General features: G+C 58.1%; 1 protein-coding gene across 4 annotated transcripts; it reads right to left on the bottom strand.

The window, feature by feature from the left end:
* Tmprss3 (transmembrane protease, serine 3) lies at positions 1 to 19183 on the bottom strand. 4 transcript variants are annotated; one of them, XM_005375826.2, is made up of 14 exons: positions 18900 to 19183; positions 17552 to 17702; positions 13397 to 13507; positions 12612 to 12728; positions 12219 to 12342; positions 10107 to 10232; positions 8528 to 8571; positions 7768 to 7933; positions 6799 to 6968; positions 5185 to 5280; positions 3235 to 3377; positions 2813 to 2965; positions 835 to 979; positions 1 to 262 (listed from the first exon to the last, which is right to left on the bottom strand). In XM_005375826.2, exons 1-13 carry the CDS (start codon positions 18915 to 18917, stop codon positions 839 to 841), a joined length of 1560 nt encoding a protein of 519 aa, XP_005375883.1. In that variant the 5' UTR covers positions 18918 to 19183; the 3' UTR covers positions 1 to 262; positions 835 to 838. The 4 variants fall into 4 exon arrangements, with proteins under 4 accessions (XP_005375883.1, XP_013360601.1, XP_005375885.1 ...); XM_013505147.1 differs by lacking the exon at positions 18900 to 19183 and adding an exon at positions 18093 to 18179; XM_013505144.1 differs by lacking the exon at positions 1 to 262 and adding an exon at positions 650 to 676.
* Between the last annotated feature and the right edge of the window lie 309 nt (positions 19184 to 19492).

Raw genomic sequence — 19492 nt, 5'->3', positions numbered from 1 at the left:
GAAGGTAGCACATGGGGATGTTCTGCTTTAGTTCTTAGTGAAGGTCAAGAAGGAGCTTCAAGGTCATCTCCGCCCAAAGCCCCATAGCTCAAGGCATGAGAAGCAGGCGGTACGGGTGTTCGGGGTCAGGCCAGCATCTCCCTTCAGCTCCGAGAGAACCCACTCGTGTCACCCTGCCCACGCTCAACTCCGGGGAGGGACCAGCCATCGCTCGGGAGCTCAGTAGCAGCGTGTCCCAGCCTCTTCAGGTCTTCAGGTCCCTCTAAAAGCAAGCACAGAGAAGTCACCCCGCTGGCCACAGCTCAGATGTTACGATGAGTGGGCAGCTGCAGGCTCCCCAAGAGCTGCCACCATCCCTGGGGACAGGGGTCCTCTGCGGTGCTTGTCACTGCCCAAGGCGGCCCCAGCACTGCCCTGGGGACGTCCCAGGTCCTAGCGCCACCTTCCAAGCTCTGGTTTGAGTCAGAGCAACTTCATTTCAAGTCCCAACTAGACAGAGAACCCTCCCGGCGAACACAAAGCAGGGCGGCGGCTCCGGTGGGCCTTCAGTGGTCAGGGTCAGCGATGACTAGAATGCCCTGCGACAGGGTCCTCAGACAGCAGAGCGGGCAGCAGCCCTGGACACTCGCACTCACCCATGCTCTGAACACCCCGTGCTTCAAAACCAGCAGGGCCCCTTTAGAAAATGCAAATTAAAACAGCACTGAGATTCCATCCTAGCCCAGAAGGGACATCATCGAGAAATCAAATAATGACAAAAGCTGGGGAGGCTGCAGGGCTGGGGCTTCTCCACTGTGGATGGGAAGGTGAACCAGCAGGAAACGCCCAACTTACAAAGTCAGATTCGTTCCTGAGGCCAACCAAGTGGCCGACCGAGCACTGAGCTACTGTCCACTGTCACACTGCAGGGTGAGCACCCAGCGCCACAATGTGACAAGGCCCAGCGGACACGTGAGCTGCTTCCGGGATCTGTTCGAACCTGTGGGTATCCGTAATGTGAGGAGGTCTGTTCGTACTCCCATGCTCGTAATTCAGGGGCTTACTGGACAACCACTACGGAAATCAGTATGGAAGTCCTCAAAAACCTAAAACCAGAAACCATTGACCCAGCTACTCCCCATCTAGGTATCTTCCCACATAGTACAGTGACCCATGCACACCCATGCTGAGAGCAGCACAGCTCACAACAGCTATAGCTCGGAAGCAGCTTCTGCGTTCATCAGCAGATGAAGGGATAAAGAAAATGTATTTACACACCATGGAGTACTACTCTGCCATAAAGAAGGATGAACTTGAATCATTTTTTTAGAAAAACAGGTGCACCTTGAGACCGTAATGTCAAGTGAAATAAATCAGACACCCACGCCTGACTGTCACATGGGTTCTCTTGGATGAGACACCTGAATTATAACTAAATAAAGAGCAAAGTGAAACACAGGAAACAGGGAGATAGATCTCCCCCTTCTCAGCACAGCCCAGGGACCTCTGCGTCCCTGTGGGGCCCCGTGACAATGGGGTCTTTGTCCCTGGCCAGCCCACCTAGAGGGCGAAGGGTCGGGATGGTCTCTGGTGTCACGGGCTTAGGCTTTGGGATCACCAGCTCAGGCACCAAGACTGGCTACCCTCAAGCAGCCACAGGGCGCCACGGATGCGTTTCTGTGGCTGGTGCCGGGGACCTGCTCCTCCACACCCACGTGGCCATCTGTAGCCCTGGGGCCTCGCAGCCCCAAAGACCCCCAGCTCAAACATCTAAATGCTGCCCGCGGGGTGGGCATTTGGTACAGACCACGCTTGCACACCAGACTGTTGCCAGTGGCCTCCGCTAGACCGAGGCCTTGCTGCACCGTGTGGGAGCTACCTGCGCCCAGTCACGTCTCATTCACAGTGAGAAATCGTGAGGAAGAAACAGGAGTTAACAACTCCTCAGAACACCAGGAGCTCGAGCTCCTCTCTGAGTCTGCATGCAATTCCAAGAGCAGTTTTACGTCCTAAAGCAGCTTGGTTGCCAGGAGAGATGCCACATGCTTATGACCCTAGCACTTGGGAGGCTGGAGCAGGAGGATCCCAGCGAGTTCAAGGTCATCTTGGGCTACATGGCAACTTCAAGGTCAGCCTGAATAACTTAGGGAGACTGTCTCAAAAAAATAAAATAAGAATAAAGCAGCTTGGTGGCTGCCAGAGGGTGGGAAAGGAGGAAAACCTGCTCAAAGGGTGTGAGGGATGGGATGAGGGGAATGCTTCAGATCTAGAGAGAGGCCACACAACATCAGCGTCACAAATGCCTCAAAATGGTGCGCTTTGGAATGATGCACTTTGTCATGTAAACTTTAGCTAAGAAGAAGGGTAGAGGTCTTGGAAACTGGTCCGAAGAGTGGTGGGAGACTCAGCCTGAGATTAAGTCAGCAGACACTGGCTGCCTGCCCTCCAGGCCGGCCTCGCTCCCTGCCCTGTGATCCTGCAAGCACACCCGTCACCCCGCCCGCGCACCACCGTCCCCTGGTCACCTTGCAGTGAGGCCCAGAACTCCCTTCCCCGGTGTCCAGAGGCAGGGGGCCCGGGCCCTCCTGCCCACCCTGTGTCCCTCCTGGGCTCCCAGCAAGGGGCAACGCCTAAGGGGATATTTGGGGTCCCCAGCCCCTGCCTGGCCACCGCCCACCCGCTGTGGGAGGGCCGCACCCACAAAGGGCCTCTCCCGGCCCAGAGATGAACTGTGCCCTGAGCCACCAAGTCACTGCTCGTGGGATCCGCAGCACCGGCTCCTCCCAGGTCCCATTTGAAGTCTGGGCCTCACCAGGAAGCAGCCTGCACGCACCTCCATCTGCTCGTGGATCCAGTCCAGGAAGGAGGTGATGCGGGTGTAGACCCCGGGCTTGTTCACATCTGCGCAGCCGATGCCGAAGCTTGTGGCGCCCGCCAGCTTCCACAGCCGGCTCTCCTGGCACACCAGGGGCCCGCCGCTGTCTCCCTGGCAGGCAAGGGGCGCAGTGAAGGGCCCCGGCACTGTCCCCTTCCCTGGAGCAAGACTGGGGGAAGCCTTGGGAGCGATGCCCTCCCCCACGCCTGTGCAGATAGAGAGCCGGGGACACAGCCCCGCCCCGGGGAGCACGGCTGTATCTCCAGCACCTTTCTCCCCTGTGCTGAGTAAATTTGCTTTGCGTAGTCACGGGAAGCACGGCAGGGCCCATCCCGCGGGCTGGGCAGTGCACTGGAGGCCCCCCGCGCGGCCGTGCTTACCTGGCAGCTGTCCACGCCGCCTTTCAGGTAGCCCGCACACATCATGGACGGGGAGATGATGCCGCCATACACCTCCCTGTGGTTGCAGATCTTGTTGGAGATGAGTGGGACAGCCGCGTGGTTCAGGACGGGGGAGGCATCGCCTGCTCCAAACCAGGGCAGGCCGCGCGGTGAGCAGGGAGGGGGCACCAAGGGTGGGTGCCCGGGGCCAGGGGTGATGCTGAGGGCAAGGGCAGACCACCGGACACAACTTGGTGCCACAAGACGGCAGGGCTGAGAGGTCAGGGGCAGCTGTCGCCAATCCCCCAGCTGCCTGAGGAGCAGCCGTGGTGAGGGACATGGGTAGGGGCAGCAGGTGGAGCCCACACCTGGCACCAGCCGGTCGCGGGAACCTGGGCATGGTGCACGCATCCCTCACCATATGTCCCGGCTCATGCGTGTACACAAGGACACCCCACACGGGATGGGGGGCTGCTCTGCAGCTGAGAGCTCCATGTGTGAACCGAGTTTCATTCACAGGAAGGGTCAAGCCCACAGCCAGACCTGCACAGGAATAAGGGTGCCGGGGCCTTCCGTGGGACACAGTAGAGCGTTAGGGAGCGAGTCTGCCCAGGGACCCTGACCTCTGCGGAGGAAGCTCTTCTCCAGCCACCCTCTCTCCAGAGTCCAAAGGGATCAGAACCACGCGCTGGCCGGTGTCCCCAGTGAGTGCCCCCAAAGGAGGAAGGGGAGCAGGGGTGGGTTTTCCTGATCTGCCGGGGTCACAGTTCAGATAGAGCCAGGACCCTCTGCCCCACCACGCTGGCACCGGCTGCGCTTGGCCAAGTGTGTGCTGGCTTGAAACTACCAAGCACCAGAGGGTGCTGAGCCGGGGTGGGCACCGCCGAGGGTGCTGGGGGAGGGTAGACAAGGAGGGGCCCACAGCCCGGAGCTGGGCGAGCCTCATGTGCTTTAGGAGAGACAGACGCAACTGATAGGTCTCCAGAGGAAAATCCTGAACCCCTGGAGCTGGGAAGCGCGATCTTATTTGGAACACAGTCCACAGTGTAATTAAAGTGGCAGTCACAAGGCCAGCTCACCCTGTACTTGGCGGCCCTAAATCCAGTGGTTCGTGTCCCCGTCAGACACGGGAGAGGGGGTCTGCCACCCCGAGACTTGCGGGAGCCGAATGAAGATGGAGACTGAGACTGCCATGACTCGTCCTCCAGCAAGTGACACCGAGGATGCCTGAGCCAGCAGGCCCTGGACAGCAGCCCAGGCAGGTACGCCTCTGCGCCTGCAGAAGCAGCCTGCAGAGCGGCCCACACCGTGGTCGCAGACTTGGGCCCTCAGAACGGCAGGACAGCGCGTTTTACAGTCAAAGTCCTCCAGGTTGGATTCACTCGTTACAGCCCTACGGGAAGCTAATACTCTTTGGGCCAGCTAGGAGGGCGGCGGGTGGGAAATCTCAGCCTGGCGACCCTCCCCGTCCCTCACCAACAAAGGATGCGGGCTTCATTTTCATCTGCTCCGAGCACCCTCAACACTGCTGCTGCCCTTATTGCTACAGCAAGGGGGTCACCTCGGGTGGCCTGTTCTGCTTGATCTTCGGAGGAGGAAGTAACAACTTCCAAAGTCCCACAGGTGCACACAGCACTGGTTACCAGGCGCAGATTCTGGACAAAGGTGTCCGGGGGCTCCATGCGTTAGAGGAGGAAGGAGGGCCCCAGTGTGTGGGGTGCCCTGTTGAGGATGTCCCTGTTCCCTTCCAGTGCCAGCCCCCTCCGTGGTCCCCAGACAGTGGAGAGCAGCTAATGACCCTGAGCTGCAGGGATGGCTGTGATGAACGGTCCACCCCCCCCATGGACTTCTAGCTGCCCCTGAGGGCATCACGATGAGACGTGGGAGGGACCCCTCCCAGCGCCAAGGTTCTGAGGTCCTGGGCTCAGAACCTGATCTCAGACCACTGACCTCCGTCCTCCGTGGCCCCCCATCCTGACGTCCAGCACACTTTGCCGTCAGGAAAATTCTCTTCCGAGTTGGGCAGGCAGACGGGCTGGATCACCTCTGTGGGCAAGGGGACAGTGACCTCACTCGGCAGACAGTGCTCTGACCTGCGTCTCCGGGGAGCGTGGCGATCGTGATCGTCCGCTGGCACCAAGAGGCTAAAACCCCTCCGAGAAGTCGCTCCGTGAAGCTGTCCACCCCGCACACACTGAACAGTCCTAAGTTAATGCCCTGACACGAGAGAAACGTAAACCTTTCGTGCAGGGAGAGGGGGCCTTCCAGGTGGCTGAGATAAGTGGTCTGTCAATGCGAAATTTTTATATACAACTTTAGCTGCGGTGCAGGCATTCCTGGAAGGTTTAATAACGAACCAGATGCCCCAGAAAATGCACTTCTGAGACATCCCCGTATGCGAACTGGGACCCTTCCCCAGCCCGCGTTCCCTTGTAAAGCCCCAGCCTCTCACCCCAGGGATGACTCCTCTCTTGGAAACACCACGCTAGCCTAGCCAACCCCCTTGACAGTGTACTCTGACCTGAATCAGCCTTTTCTTATTCTGACCTTGGTGGATTCTTTGACCCTGCCGTCATCGCCCTCCACATCTAGTCTTGCAGGGCAGGGGGCTCTGACTTTCTCCTGGGGCAGCTCGGGCCTTGGGCAGGGAACAAGCAGCTCAGAGGAGGGACCTGTCACCCTGTCCCCTGCCCAGGGGCTCTGGACAGTGTGGCGTGTGTGAGACTAGACGGGTAGCCTTTGGAGCAGAGGGCGGAGAATGCACGGGCTTCCGCAGCTACTGTGTCTGCGCTGCCCCAGGATTTTCACAAGAGGGTGAAAGCAGCCCCTGGAAACGGGCCAGGAAATGGGTGTGACCGGTTCCAGAGATTTGTATTAACCAAGCTGAGCCATGGGTCAGATCTGGCCTGTGGGGCCCCACCTGGTGCAGCCCTAGCCTGCGTCCTATGCCTCACAGAACATCGACCCTGGGGCCTTCCTGTCCCTCCTGACACATCGACAGCCACCTGGGCCTCCAGCAAAGGCAGAGGACCTGCCTGCTCCCAAGGTCTCCCTCATGCACCCTCCAGGTAGGACCACAGGAGGCCCCGAAGCAATCGGACACCCACTGAGTTAGCAAAGTCCAGGTGCTGGGGCCTCGAGTCCGGGGAACAAACACCGTGAACACTGCCCCTGGTGGCACCCACAGCAATGTCTGCCTGGAAATGTTTCTTCCACGCCACTCCGTGCCACCAGAATCAGTTCCAAAGAGGAGGGACCACCTTGGTCATGAGCCCCCACCCATCTGCCAGGTGCCTGGAGTCACCTAACCCTACACGCTGTGGGATTCAGCATCTCCTAGTCAAATTTTCCAGGGTACAACTGACAACACCTATCATCCCCAGAACCAGGAAAATCACAGCTTTAATGACAAGCACTATCAGCAGGTGCTAACACCCACATGAATCAGACTCTGGGCTTTCCAGTGAGGTTCAAGCCGCTGTCATAAAAATACTTCCACACATAATCACAAACCCTCTTGAAACAAATGAAAAGCCAGCAAACCACCCGGAAACCCAGAGGTACCGTCGAAGGTGAGTGGCCCGGCCAGCTTCATGAGGGCGATGTCATTGCCCAGCCTCTTTGGCTTGTATTTGCTGTGGTAGATAATTTTCTCCACCAAGTGGGAGGGCGCTGGGCTGTCCAGGAGGGATACCAGGCCCACTTGGATGGTCCAGGACTTGGGGAGGTACAGGCTGAAATAGACACGCCAGGGGGTGAGGCCGAGGACAAAGCCAGCCATGGGCCCGCTAACTTCAGGTGCCCTAAAGTGTTCCCAGGCAGGAGGTGGCCCAGGGCCTGACATCTTGACCACACTCCCGGGCAGTCCCTGTGGAAACTCAACCCAGGACCCGTAGGTGTCTGAGACAGGCCTCGCTCCACACCCTGTGCAGATCATATTTGCAAACAGGGCTCAGCTCTCCAAGCGGCCCCCAGGACCCTCTATCAAGAACCACCATCAGAGCTGGAAAAGGAACAGGGGAAGTGCATCCTTGTGCCTAGGGGTTTCTTACCCCTACACCCCTAAAACAGACTGCCCTGGGGGGCTCAGGGTCCTTCACGTGCTTTTGCTGCACCCCACACTGCATAGCCTCACCCTGCCTCAGCCTAACATGGTCCCCTGCCTGCAGTTCGCTGCTGAAAGCCAGGGCCTCAGCGCTCCCTTCTGCACGTGTGCCTCCTGCCTCCCCGTCCCTTGGTTGAGCTCGAACATGAAGCCCTGCTTTGAGCTCAGGTCCCTGTAACCCCGGCATGGAGCTAGGGTTGTGGGGGGGAGGGCAGGAATGCAGTGGGGTGTCTGGGGATTTAGCTCAGCAGCACAGCGCCTGCCTGGCAAGCGCTAGATCGAGAGTTCGATTCCCGGTACCGGAAAAAAAAAGGAATGCAGTGGGACACAGCTGCCTGCCTGGCTTCCGGGCCTGCCCGCCGCCCAGTTTGGCCCCGGCCCACGTGGCCTGAGCCTTGAGGACGGGAGCCGCGCCGGCGGGCACTCACTCGTAGACGCAGTGTGCGGCGGTGACGATCCACAGGGGCGTGATGACCGAGCCCCCACACAGGTGGTAGCCCTGGAACTGGAGGCTGACCTGCCAGGGCCACTGCGCCAGCGCGGACACGTTCCCACCCACGATGCGCGCGCTGTAGCCGGTCCTCAGCCCACAGACTGCGGAGGAAGCGCAAGGTGCACGGGGAGACCGCGGGCTTTCCAGACTGCTCCCCTCAACCCTGCTGCCCCCCACCCAGGCCGAGTGCGGGGTGAGTGGGAAGAGCCCCCTTGCACTGGCTCATCAGAGCCCATGTGACAGTGCCCCCTAGCGTCCAGTGTCTGTAATGACAACACCCATGATGTCAGCCTCAACTCCCAGCCTTCCAAAGTCCCTGGCAATGCTGAGGGTGCTGGTGGCATCTCCCCCACCCCGCTTTCCCCAGACCCCACCCCTGCAAGGGGAGCCCCTGCTGGGAGCAGAGGCAGCTGGCCGCCACCCTGGGTCCTTGCAGGTTCAAGGAGAAAGGGGCAGGAAGCCAGGCCCCTGGAGACTGCACATGGGGACAGGACCTCTAGGCTCTGGGTCCTGCCTGCTGCTAAGAAGTCACCCACCTGGGCCACTCCACACCTGACAGGTGAGGCTGGCCCTGTGTCCTGCTCCCTTCTACCTGGCACCCTGGAGAAAGAGGCTCAGAGCCGTGCCGGGAAAAGAGGGACAGGACGCCATGCACACCGCTTCCACCCGTTTCCCTGCATGTACAGGCCGCTTACCCGTGCACTTCAGGGTGACCACGCGGCCTGAGGCGCATCCCTCCCTAATGTGGAGAAATGACAGGCATCATGGACAGTAGAAGGTGTGACAGCAAAACACAGCAAAGTTTCACATTTAAAACCTTCGTTACAGTGAAAGACACACTGCCACGGGTGGCCTGCACAGTCCTCGCCCCAGTTCAAACACTCGTGTCCCGTCCTGGCCCTTCCCACAGCGGCTCTGGAGTGATCTTTCCTGAGGGTCTTTAGCTGCGCTGTCCTGGCTGGACAAAGGCCTGTATGGGTTCAAACTGTTTCCCTGTCATGGTCACTTTGACCTTGGGGAGGAGCCGGAAGTCAAGGGTGCCAGACCGGTGAATAAGGTGCACAAGGATGCAGTGAGCCTGCTCTTCCACTGGGTGGCGCTAGGAGGCAGCAGTTCACTTTAGTTTTGATCACAACTAGAAGAGACCCTCAGGAAAGAGAACTCCAGAGCTGCTGCAGGAAGGGCAAGGACGATGGGACCAGTGTGTGTGAGGAGGGGGCGGAGTCTGAGGGGACCCATGCAGTGTGTCTTTTACTGTAATAAATATTTTGTATTTAAACATTCACTGTGTATTTTGGCCTCTCCTTGTATCCAAAGGCTGTAGAGCGAATGTTTTTCCTTTTTTACTTGGTCTTGTAAATGAAGAAAAATAAACTTCATTCCCCTTGCTCTTGAACAAAGATTACAACTTTAGCCCATGTTGAAATAGAAGCAGGCACTGCCGGTGGGCTGCCAGGATGCACTGGGACACCCCACATGCCCAAGCAGGGCCCAGGGTGGCCTCAGCTCCACACCTCTAGGGCATGCAGGAAGCGTCTAAGTGTCCACTGGTGCCACGTGTGTCCGTTTCCCATCCTGACCTGGGTTCACACACTCGGACAGGACTCCTCCCGGGGCAGTGAGCCGCAACTGCCCCAGTGACACCCTACCCCGACCAGGAGGGTCAGGGCCTGTCGTAAGGCCTTGTAATGAGGGGACAGGGGTCCCGCGATCTCTGCTAGTCCCAGCTCATGACATAGCACGCTCGGGACCCCACACGGCACACGGCCTCCGCTGCTCGCACCAGGCAGCGGTGGCCCCAGAGTGGAGGACTCCGTCCCAGGAGTCGGGGAGAGTGTGGGCTCCGGGGCCTGGCTGCGTCTGCTCCTTACCAGCTAACCTGGGCACTGCAGGTGACCCAGCACTTTGGCCCCCCAATGATTGTCATAAAGGACACCAGTTTCCCTTCTCCATGGTTGCTGGAGAAACACGCAGAGTAAGCGCTGAGCACTAATGCGTTCTGCAAAGAGCATGGCAGTCGCTTCCTCCCGTCCTCCCTTCCTCCCTTCCTGTTCCCATGTCTCAGACACAGCTGGCGTCCCCGCCAGGTGACCGCACGCACGTCCAGTCTGCGCTCCAACTGCTCTCCCTTCCCTCTCTCCACCCAGCTGTCCTTGCCTGGGTTGGGGTTCAGCTCCTGCCCCCCATCCAGGCCCACTCTCCCTGCCCCCATCACCGCTCCACAAGCCCGGGCAGCGGCTCAGCGGGGTGTTGACAGCAGCGTCTCCCACTCACCTCACGTACACCGCGTGGTGTAACACGGTCACCTTGTCATCCGGCAGGAGGTGGTTGATGGACACGAAGGCCCCCTGGAACTGAGGCTCGAGCGAGTCCACTCTGAGGTCACCTGAGCTGACGTAGCTGCAAGCACACCAGACACGGTCCCCATGGGGCCCTGACTCTCTGCACCTCCCGCCAAGCCCTGCTCAAGTCACAAGGCTCCCGGCGGCGTGCTCGGGGACCTCACGCGTCCGCCGGCACCGTCAAAAGCACACACAGCTTAGCAGGCTTCCCCGGCCCAGCATGGATGGGCTGATCTGCTTTCTGGTCCAGCACCTCTGCCCTGGCCACCCAGCTTCTCCTGCTGCCCGGAAAAGACCCTTCCTGAGGCCCTGGGGTCCCACTTCCGTTCCTGCGGCTGGGCTGGCCTTCGCTTGGCTTGCAGCAGGAGCACAGAGCCGCACGCAGAATGAGGGTTGGCACTGTCAGCTGGCATCCGAGTAGGTGCCAGGCACTCCCAAAGGAGGGGCTGGGGGGACCAAGACCTCCCTGGTCAGCCCGGAGCCAGCCCAGAGAGAGGGAAGTCGGGGGGTCAGTGGCCCAGGCACCCCACGGCCAGGCAGGTGTGAGAAGTGTCAGGAAATAGGGCGAAGGAGGTTCGGCTTTGAAAACATCACGGCAGAGGGCTGTGTTTGAGGGAGGGCGGGACTCTGAGGGCCCTCATGGCATGTGTCTTTTACTCTTCTGTGTAAACATTCAGCGTATTCTTTGCTTAGCCCAGGTGTGATGCAGAAAGCGGGCTGGGCAGAGACAAGAGACGGGGAAATTGTGCTCTGGGCCCCGTGCCCAGAAGGGTGCACCACAGGGTCCCTGCTCGCTGGCGAGGTCCCGTCCCCCTCAGGCTGGGGTGGGGATACCAGGGGCTGCCCGCCTGGCACGGTGCCCGGTCAGTGAGCCGGGTCCCTGAGGACCAGGAGATGGGACGTGGGGTGTAGCCATCGCCCTCGAGGGAGCAGAGCATAGGGCTCGGCGGGAAGCTGAAGTCTCTTCCGGGGAAGCATCGGCCTTTGCTGTGCATGCGTGTGCGCATGTATGAGCGTGTGCACGTATACACACGTGTGTGTGCGTGTATGCACATGTGTGTGCGCAGCATGAACTTCCTCCTCCTGGGCTCTGAGGAGCAATGCATGGCGTCCCAAAGGGGTCTGTGTGAGTGGCATTAAGACTGGAGTCCCAGCTGGTGTCTGAACCCGGGTGGTGGGCAGGGGGCAGGGCAGCCTCCAGGACACATGTGGGGGGACATGCCAGGGTCCCCTGGCTTTGGACAAAGGCAGCCAAGCACACGGTACATCAGCTTTGACAGCCGAGACTCTGATGGATGCACATCCAAGGCCGCCATGGTCCCCTCGCTCTGTCCCCAAGCTGCCTGCTGGGGGTGCTGAGGTGAAGGGCAAAGAGGGCAATGCCAGGGGCACCCACAGAGGCAAGGGAGCCCCCAGAGGCCAACAGGGAGGTGGACCCTGTGTGTTGACGGAAATGTGGCACCCCAAAGCCAAAAGCCACCTGGCAATGCCAAATACGGGAGCAGAACATCCAAAAAAATATTTCTTCTTCCAGGAGTTGCTAAGCAGTGCCGAACAACTATGTTCTCCCAGAATTACAGGCTTTGAAAACCTGGTTCAAGACAGACACAGGGGTGCACACCTGTGATCTCAGCACTCTGGGAGGCTGAGGCAGGAGGATGGCAGGTTTGAATCCAGCCTGGGTAACTAAGGAAGACCCTGTCTCCAAAAATAAAAAATGAGGTCTTGGAGTGTGACAGTGTGAAGACCCTGGGTTCGACTGCTAGTACTACAAAAAAGAAAGAAATGAAGAAAAGAGACGAGGACAAAACCTAGTTCTTTGGACCGTCAGGGAAGCGTCCCCCCGCCCCAGAACCACAGCAACCCTGTCCAGCTCCTGCTGTGGCCCGGGAAGGGTCCTGGCCTGGTCTCATAGAGAGACCTTAATTTTGTCTGGCCTCAATTTTCCCTTGCGACGGGGTGCTGGGCTGCAGACAGAGAAGCCGCCCTCCCGGAGCCCTGCAAGCCCTGGCTGCCCTGGGTGGGGCCAGAGCACCGCGCTCACCTGGGGAAGCCCAGCTGGGCACAGGCCACGCCGGCATAGCCGCCTTTCCAGTCGTCCGCGCACATGGTCCTCCAGGCGGCAGCCGTGAAGACCTGCAGCGCCGCACTGCGGCCGCTCACCCGCACTGCGCCGGGCAGCGAACGTCAGGGGCGCAGCGCCCGCTGGCCTCGCCTCCCCCCGCCGCCCTGGCACCACCCCTCAGCCCCGCAGAGCAGGCGAAGAGCCCTGTCTGCGCCCCGATCTGCAGAGGCCTGGCCTCAGCCACGTCCTCTCCCAAGAACAGCCCCCCTGAGCTCCGACCCAGGCCCCGGGGCCAAGTGCCGGTGGGTGAGGCCGCGCCATGACACCCACGGAGGCCGCCCCCCACCTCTGCGGGGAGCAGCCGCGGCTTACCACACCGGTACTCATCCTCCCCGTCCTTGCAGTCGGACACCCCGTCGCAGCGCGCTGCCAGTTCAATACACTTAAAAGACGAACGACACCTGTACTTCCCGGAGCAGTCAAAGTGGACTAGGAGCAAGGGAGACAAGAACGTTCACAGGCGGCTCTCTCAGCGCACAGCACGGGCAACTGTCCACCTGCCACGTGGCGGGCGGTAAGCTGACCCATGAATAATGAGCCCTGTGTTGAAACTGCATCCCTGTCAGCAGCCTGTTTCCTCCAGCTCGGTCTCTGCGCTGACTTTGGGGGTGGACCTGCCGTGCCCCACTTTGCTGCGTGACGAAGGTGAATTTAGGCTCTGGAGGGCTCAAGGCCAAGTAAGAAAGACATAGCAGAGCCAGGAGCCCTGACTCGCCTCCCTGGGCCGCCTTTGCTTCCTGGACGCTGGGCTGGAGAGGAGCAAGCTGGGGGCCACGCAGCCACCGTGGGCGAGCTAAACCCCTGTGTGGTCCGGCTCTTTGAAGAAGAGGAGAAACTGTTGCGGATCAGTCCCTTCCGCCAAGTGACCCACTTTCCCCTGCTCGGAGAGCGGCCGGTGCCCCGCGCGCGGTGAATGGGGCCTTTGTCTCCTCCACCCTCCACCCCGCCCCACGCGGGCAGGTCCCGTTTCAGTGTCTAAGTGACGGACACATCTCCCTGCGGGGGCTCCTCGGTGACGCGGCCCGAGCATGGCCAGGGAGGCTCCACAGGTTCGAACCAGCCCGCCCGGCGCCCGCGGAACAAGGGACGGGACTCACCGCCCAGGCCGATGGCGAGCGCCAGTATCAGCGCGATGACGCCCACCACGATGATCGGGAAGAACTTCAAGGGCAGCAGCGACAGGATCTGCGCGGCCACCGCGTCTGCGTCTGCACCGCGGCAGGAGCCAGAGAACACTGACCGTGAGGGGCTTCAACCCCGCTCGCCCCCTCCCTGCACTCCAGGCCCCGGAAGTTCCCGCCAGAGAGAGGGGCTCCCTCCAGGAGGCGAGTTCCCTCACTCCTCCCACCGTCTGCTCGGACCCGGCCTGGTCCATCCAGCCTGGGCTGGGTTCAGGGCTTTGCATTGAACAGTGTCCCCCAGAAAGATGTGTCCTGGTCCTAACCCCCAGGACTTCATAAAGTCACAGCACTTTGAGGGGCTTTGGGGGAGGTCTGAGGGATTAAGCCCCAGGGCCTTTGCACTGAGCTGTAGCCCCAGCCCCTTCTTTTTTTTAAAAGACAAGATTTTACTAATTTGGTAAGTGTCCCAGATTGGGACACTCAATCTTGAGATCTTCCTGCCTCAGCCTCCAAAAATGCTGGGTTCCAGACATGTGCCTTCTCGCCCAACTTGGAGGGTCTTTATAAAGCAATCTGAGTATGAGGAGGTTGTTAGGGTTGGCCCTAATTCAATGTGCCTGTCATTGCTGTTAAAGGAGAAATTGGAAGCCGGGCATGGTGGCCCACCCCTATAATCTGAGCACTTGGGAGGCTGAGGCAGGAGGATCACTGAGTTCAAAGCCAGCCTGGGCTCCAGAGTGGGTTCGAGGCCAGCCTGATCTGCAGAGTGAAACCCTGTCTCAAAAGATAAAAACTAAAAAAAAAAGGAGAAACTGGGACAGAGAGACAGGCTCGCACAGAGGGGAGAGGATGAGGAAGGACAGGAGAAGCAGACAGCAATTGCAGATGAGTGCAGAGGGCCACGTGGACAGCTCTGGGGACGCCAAAGGCTGTGAGCAGGTGGCCAGAGCCAGGAGCAGTTCAGGGAGGAGCTCTCCAGCTTCCAGGGGAAGCAAGGCCCAGCCACACCTGGGTTTCAGACCCGTGGTCCCAGCTATTTTAAATCACCCGGCTGGTGGCACTGGGTTCCTGCAGCCCGGGGACACTGGTCTCTGCCCCAACACACTTGCATAGTCGGTCTGCACCCACAAGGTTGAGGCAGCCTGCCTGCTGCTCATAAAGAGGTGGATTCCCAGGCCCCCACTGCACACAGACTGAGGTAGGACATCGAGAAGAGCGAGGCACACCCCAACCCAGGAGGGAGGGCTCTGGCAGCCCCGTCCCCTCAGGGGCCAGACCTCATCATACTGATTATCCCATCAACCTGGGAAGCACAGCCACACTGAGGCTATCCTTAAAACCTAAGAGAGATCTTGGGCATGGTGGCACATGCCTGACACCCCATGCTCGGGAGGCTGAGACAGGAGGATCTCTGTGAGTTTGAGACCATCTTGGCCTAGATAGGAGACCCTGATTTTAAAAACAAACAGAAAAATAGAGGCAGGATGGAATCTACAAAGGGGACAGAGCCCCCCTATGGCCCTCGGTGACAGTTCAAAAGATCTCCCTGCCTCTGCCCTCAGAAAACACAGCTTCGCCCTCTTAACCAACACTGGAAGGGTCCAAACACGGCCAGGGCCATCAGAGCTGCCTGAGACAGGGGTGAAGGCAGATGTGGCAAAAGAAATGGAATGGGCAGGAGAGGGGTGAGAGGGAAACAGGAGAAGAGAGAAGGAAGTGAGGCCCAGGCACTCGGAGGCAGGAGAGAGTCTGGAGGGCTTGTTCTAGGCCTGGATGAGCCCAGCCGTGGGTTCAGGACCCAGAGCAAGAGAGTCCACAAACATGTGCTGGACGAATGAACGAACGTGTGAGAAATCTCTCTGCCTGTCTGGAAACGAAGGGATGCCGGCTAGACATCTCTCCATCTCAGCTTCCCCCGGACTCTGATGGTCATCTCCACTGCCGTCCAGGGAAGGCAAACTGGGCCCCCCGATGGCCATTAGGACCCAAGCTGGGGCACGTGTCCACCTGAGTCCACTTGGAAGTGACACCAGAAGGCTGAAACACCGAAGAGAAGTGTAGCCCAGGAGCTGCACTTCTGGGAAGCAGTCCTAAAAGGCTCTCGGCTATGTACACAGAGTTCTACCTATGTGAACATTGGGAAGCGTGACATTTATAATATGAGCACTAAGTGGGAACTGGGGCAATAAGAAGTAACCTGCACACTCCACGGGACCCTCACGCACATACTTAACGTGGTGTGGAACCGAGTCAGCAAATTTGGGTCCTCTGTGAAGACCCAGATAGTAAGGACCTTAAACTCTAGGGGTTGTCTAGCCTGTCCAAAACTCCCTCTGTTGTGGCATGAACTCAGCCACATACAAAATGTAAATAAGCAGGAATGTGTGTCTCAATAAAACTTTATTTATAAAAACAGGCAAGGGGCCAGGTGTGGTGGTGCACACCTGTAATCCCAGCATGCAGGAGGCTGAGGCAGGAGGATCGTTGCGAGTTTGAGGCCAGCCTGGGCTACATAGTGAGTTCATGACCAGCCTGAACTGCATAGTGAAACCCTGTCTCAAAAAGACAAAAAACAGGCAAAGAGCCAGATTTGACCCATGGGCAATACTTGAAAAATATTTAACTATTTAATGCCATGGAAAAATGAATTATTAAGTTTAAAAAAAGCTTCAGAAGGCAAATACATAGAAAAAAAGCAAGAAATCCAATAATAAGGGTTAATAGGCTTCTTTCTGAGTAATGGTACAAATGTGAATAATTTTTGAAAACCTTTTTGGTTATCTGTGTATTATCTAAGTTTTTACTATGAACAGTATCACTTTATTTAAAAAGGAAAGGTTTAAAAACATATTTGTTCCAGGGAGGACAGAGAGAAGGGAAAGGGGTTTTAAAAAGAGAAATTAAAATGTTATTATGTAAATGTATCAATTCCCCACAAGGAATGTAAACATTGTGTACTATAGACATGGACTCGTACAAAAATAAACATGTGAATACAAAAAAGTGTGTTCTTTCACATTCCTAGGAATTAAACATAAACAAACATCAAGAATTAGAAGACTGGCATGTGTACATCACTCTTTGTGCTCATATTTATATTATAAAATATTAGAGACAGTTACAAGTCCAGCACAGGTTACACACCTAGATCACAAATGTTCCAATGACGTCCAGATCCTTATAGATGCCAGATAGCCTGTCAAAAAACACGGTCTCTCGCTATGCTATGTGAGTCCGTACTCACAGGCAGATGTAAAAGCCAGGTAAGACCCGGGGGTTAGGGGATTGCACAGCTTTTTCTCTTTCCTTTGCTTTCATGCTAATTTTAAGGCACATTTTAAAATTGTGTATCTTGGGCTGGGGATATAGCTCAGTGGTATAAGTGCCTGCCTGGCAAGTGCAAGGTCCTGAGTTCGATTCCAGGTACCAAAAAAATAAAATTGTGTATCTCCTCCCCCTCTTCCCCCTGCTGTCCTCTGCCCGTCCCTCCCCTGTGTCAGTGGTCCTGGTGGCTTACAGACCCATCAGAGTCATTGTTTCACTTCCAGAACCTCGGCCAGCGCTGTCCATGCCCCTGCTCCCAGCCCCACTTCTGGGACCTGCAAGCCCCCAGCGCCCCTGGACACAAACCGATGGGCTTTGGCCCAGCTGGGCAGATAACTTAGAGTCCAGTCTTCACCAGACAGGCATAACCTATTTACAAAAGCAGCTTCTTCCGCCGGTTGCTGGGAGCAGCTGTCAGGTGCTGTCGGATTTTAATCTAGACTCTAACACTTTTGGTGGTATATAGATAGCTCGTTTTAGGGTTTCGGGAAGGGTTGGTGGCCACTGCTTCTCAGGACTTCCTGGAGGGCTCAGAGCTCTCCTGGCCAGGATCTGCCCTCCTCCAAGATGGAGCAGGGAGCCCCATGGAGCCCCGATTTCTGGAAACTCCCAACCACAGAGTAAAACACCCGTCTCCAGAGCTGAGCAAAATCACCCCCTTGTCTCCCTGGGACTCTGTAAACCAAAGACGCAGGTGTCCAGCCTCGGGGTGACAGTGTACAGGGAGCAACCCTCCCTGTTCCCTCAGCCACATTTGTCATCTACGCAGAAGGCAGACGTCACCGGGCCCCACCAGGTGCCACCTACCTGGTGTCACAGGATTTATTTTCAAGTCATCAAGGCCGAACAGTGACCGGAAGGAGAAGGGCGCCTCGGCTGCTGGCGGGTCGTTCTCCCCCATGGTGACGATCTCAGGGCCTCTGAGACCGGGCTCCACCTCCACCTCCACCTCCACCTCCTGCTCCAGGAAGAACAGAGGCGTCGATTCCCCGCGGACGGCGCCGGCATCCCCCGTGTCGTTGTCGTATTTTAAATCCTTCAGGCCCACGCAAAGGGACTTAGGGCCAGTTAATAAAACATGCTTCTCTCCCTCTGAACCAAAAAGCTTCTAGAATTAGCAAAAGACCATACACTTAATCCTCCTCCAAAGAGCTGTGTTTCCATTGTTGGTTTAACCCATGTTAAAATCAAACAGCACCTTCAGAGAGAAGCCTTTTAACCACTCACAAGTGACTGTCAGCACTCTGCAGAAGATAAGAGACTTTCAAAGCCGTAGCCCATGTGAGTGTGATTCTTTGTGTAGCCGTAAGAGCGGTCTATCACAAAGGTGAGACGTGTTGACACTCACATAATGCCGGGGTCCCCAGAGGTAGGTGGCCCCAGGGAAGGGACCCCTGCACGCAGTGTCAGGAGCTCCCGGTGAATACGGCCCTACCCTGCCACGCACAGGCCTGACCTAATTAAGGATGCAAGCATCCGGGCCTGTGCGGCCAGCCGGGGCCTCCACATAGCTGAGTGAGGAGTGGCTGGAACCTGAAGCTTGTGCCAAGGCCTCTGCAGGACACAGTTTCCTATGAGAAGCTGGGGTTCCGTTTCCACCCGTGCAAGGCCAGGGAGGCCGAGAGCCAGGTGGTCATTCCTGGGACTCTGGGAGAGGCCGTGTCCCCAGGCATGTTCTGGTCACTCTGGGTGCCCTACCCTGCTCCTTGGGCACCTGCAACCCGGGACTGAGACCTGCCCTCCCTACAGGCTCGAGAACCCCTACCCTCAGGTCTGTTTTGACTTCCCTTCTGGCTGCCTGCAGTAGAGTTTGAAACTCCAAAGCGAACTACGAGCCACTTAAAAGGAATTTTGCTTTCCGAGGTCTTAGTAAAACTTAACCAAGAGCTGTTTATTTGTAAAGCTGTTTCTTGCCCTTTGCACACAAGCAGGCTTTGAGGGCCGCCTCAGACAACTAACCCGTGCACACCCAGCACTTTATCTTCGGTCCCTGCGGAGACCCACGCTCCCTGCCAGCACATGGCCAATCACACAGTTCTTCTTCATAAAAAGAGTAAGAATTCACAGGAAAACGCTTCCCGGAAGATGGCCCTGAGTGCGAAGCACGGCTGAGGAGCCTGTCGGGGCGCCGTCTGTCCCACCCCACGACACTTACCGCATCTGGAGCTGCCATGGTCTAAAGCAGGAGGAATTTCCTTGTTCATGATAGAAACCGGCGGGCTGGGGAGCGGCTGCCACGCGAGAGTCCGGCAGCGGGAGGCTCCTCGCGGAGTCACTGGGCCTTGTCGCTGCAGTCATCGCGGCCAATGGCGTTGTGGCGGAGCCTGTGTAACCCAAGCCCGGGGTGGCTATCGGGTGGCCCAGGGGGTTCGCTGCAGGGGCAGCAGAGGACTGAGTCACAAGGGAGGGAGCCTTGGGCAGGCTCTGCAGAGGAGGCTGTGGCACGCAGGTGCCCCGGCTGGGCTGGCGGCCCCCAAGGGCAGAGACCCCTGAGAGTGGGCTCTGTCCCTCTGTTCGACCGAGGACAAGTCTCCTCCTGCAGCTGCCCGAGGACAAGGGCCAGGCCGGCGTGCTTGTCTCTGAGCACTGTGCAGAGGAGAGGGGCGCTCTGGTCGCCAGGGCGACGTCCGCAGGGGGAGGCACAGGAGCAGGTTTGGACAGCTCAGTGCAGAGCCCTGGCCCCCCGCGCCCACTGGGAGCCAGACTCGGAGGGCGCAACGGCAGCCAGGCCTGCCGGGGAGTCACAGG

Source organism: Chinchilla lanigera, unplaced genomic scaffold (assembly GCF_000276665.1).
Source record: "Chinchilla lanigera isolate Chin_1 unplaced genomic scaffold, ChiLan1.0 scaffold00006, whole genome shotgun sequence".
Lineage (NCBI taxonomy): Eukaryota > Metazoa > Chordata > Mammalia > Rodentia > Chinchillidae > Chinchilla > Chinchilla lanigera.
Note: the sequence above shows the minus strand (reverse complement) of the source record. Positions and strands in the feature narration are given on the sequence as shown.

Coding starts and splice junctions, on each gene's coding strand:
- Tmprss3 (XM_005375826.2), bottom strand. Junction 10,233..12,218: donor GCCCAGCTGGGCTTCCCCAG/GTGAGCGCGGTG, acceptor GTGTGCTTGCAG/CTACGTCAGCTCAGGTGACC. Junction 8,572..10,106: donor CACCACGCGGTGTACGTGAG/GTGAGTGGGAGA, acceptor TCTCCACATTAG/GGAGGGATGCGCCTCAGGCC.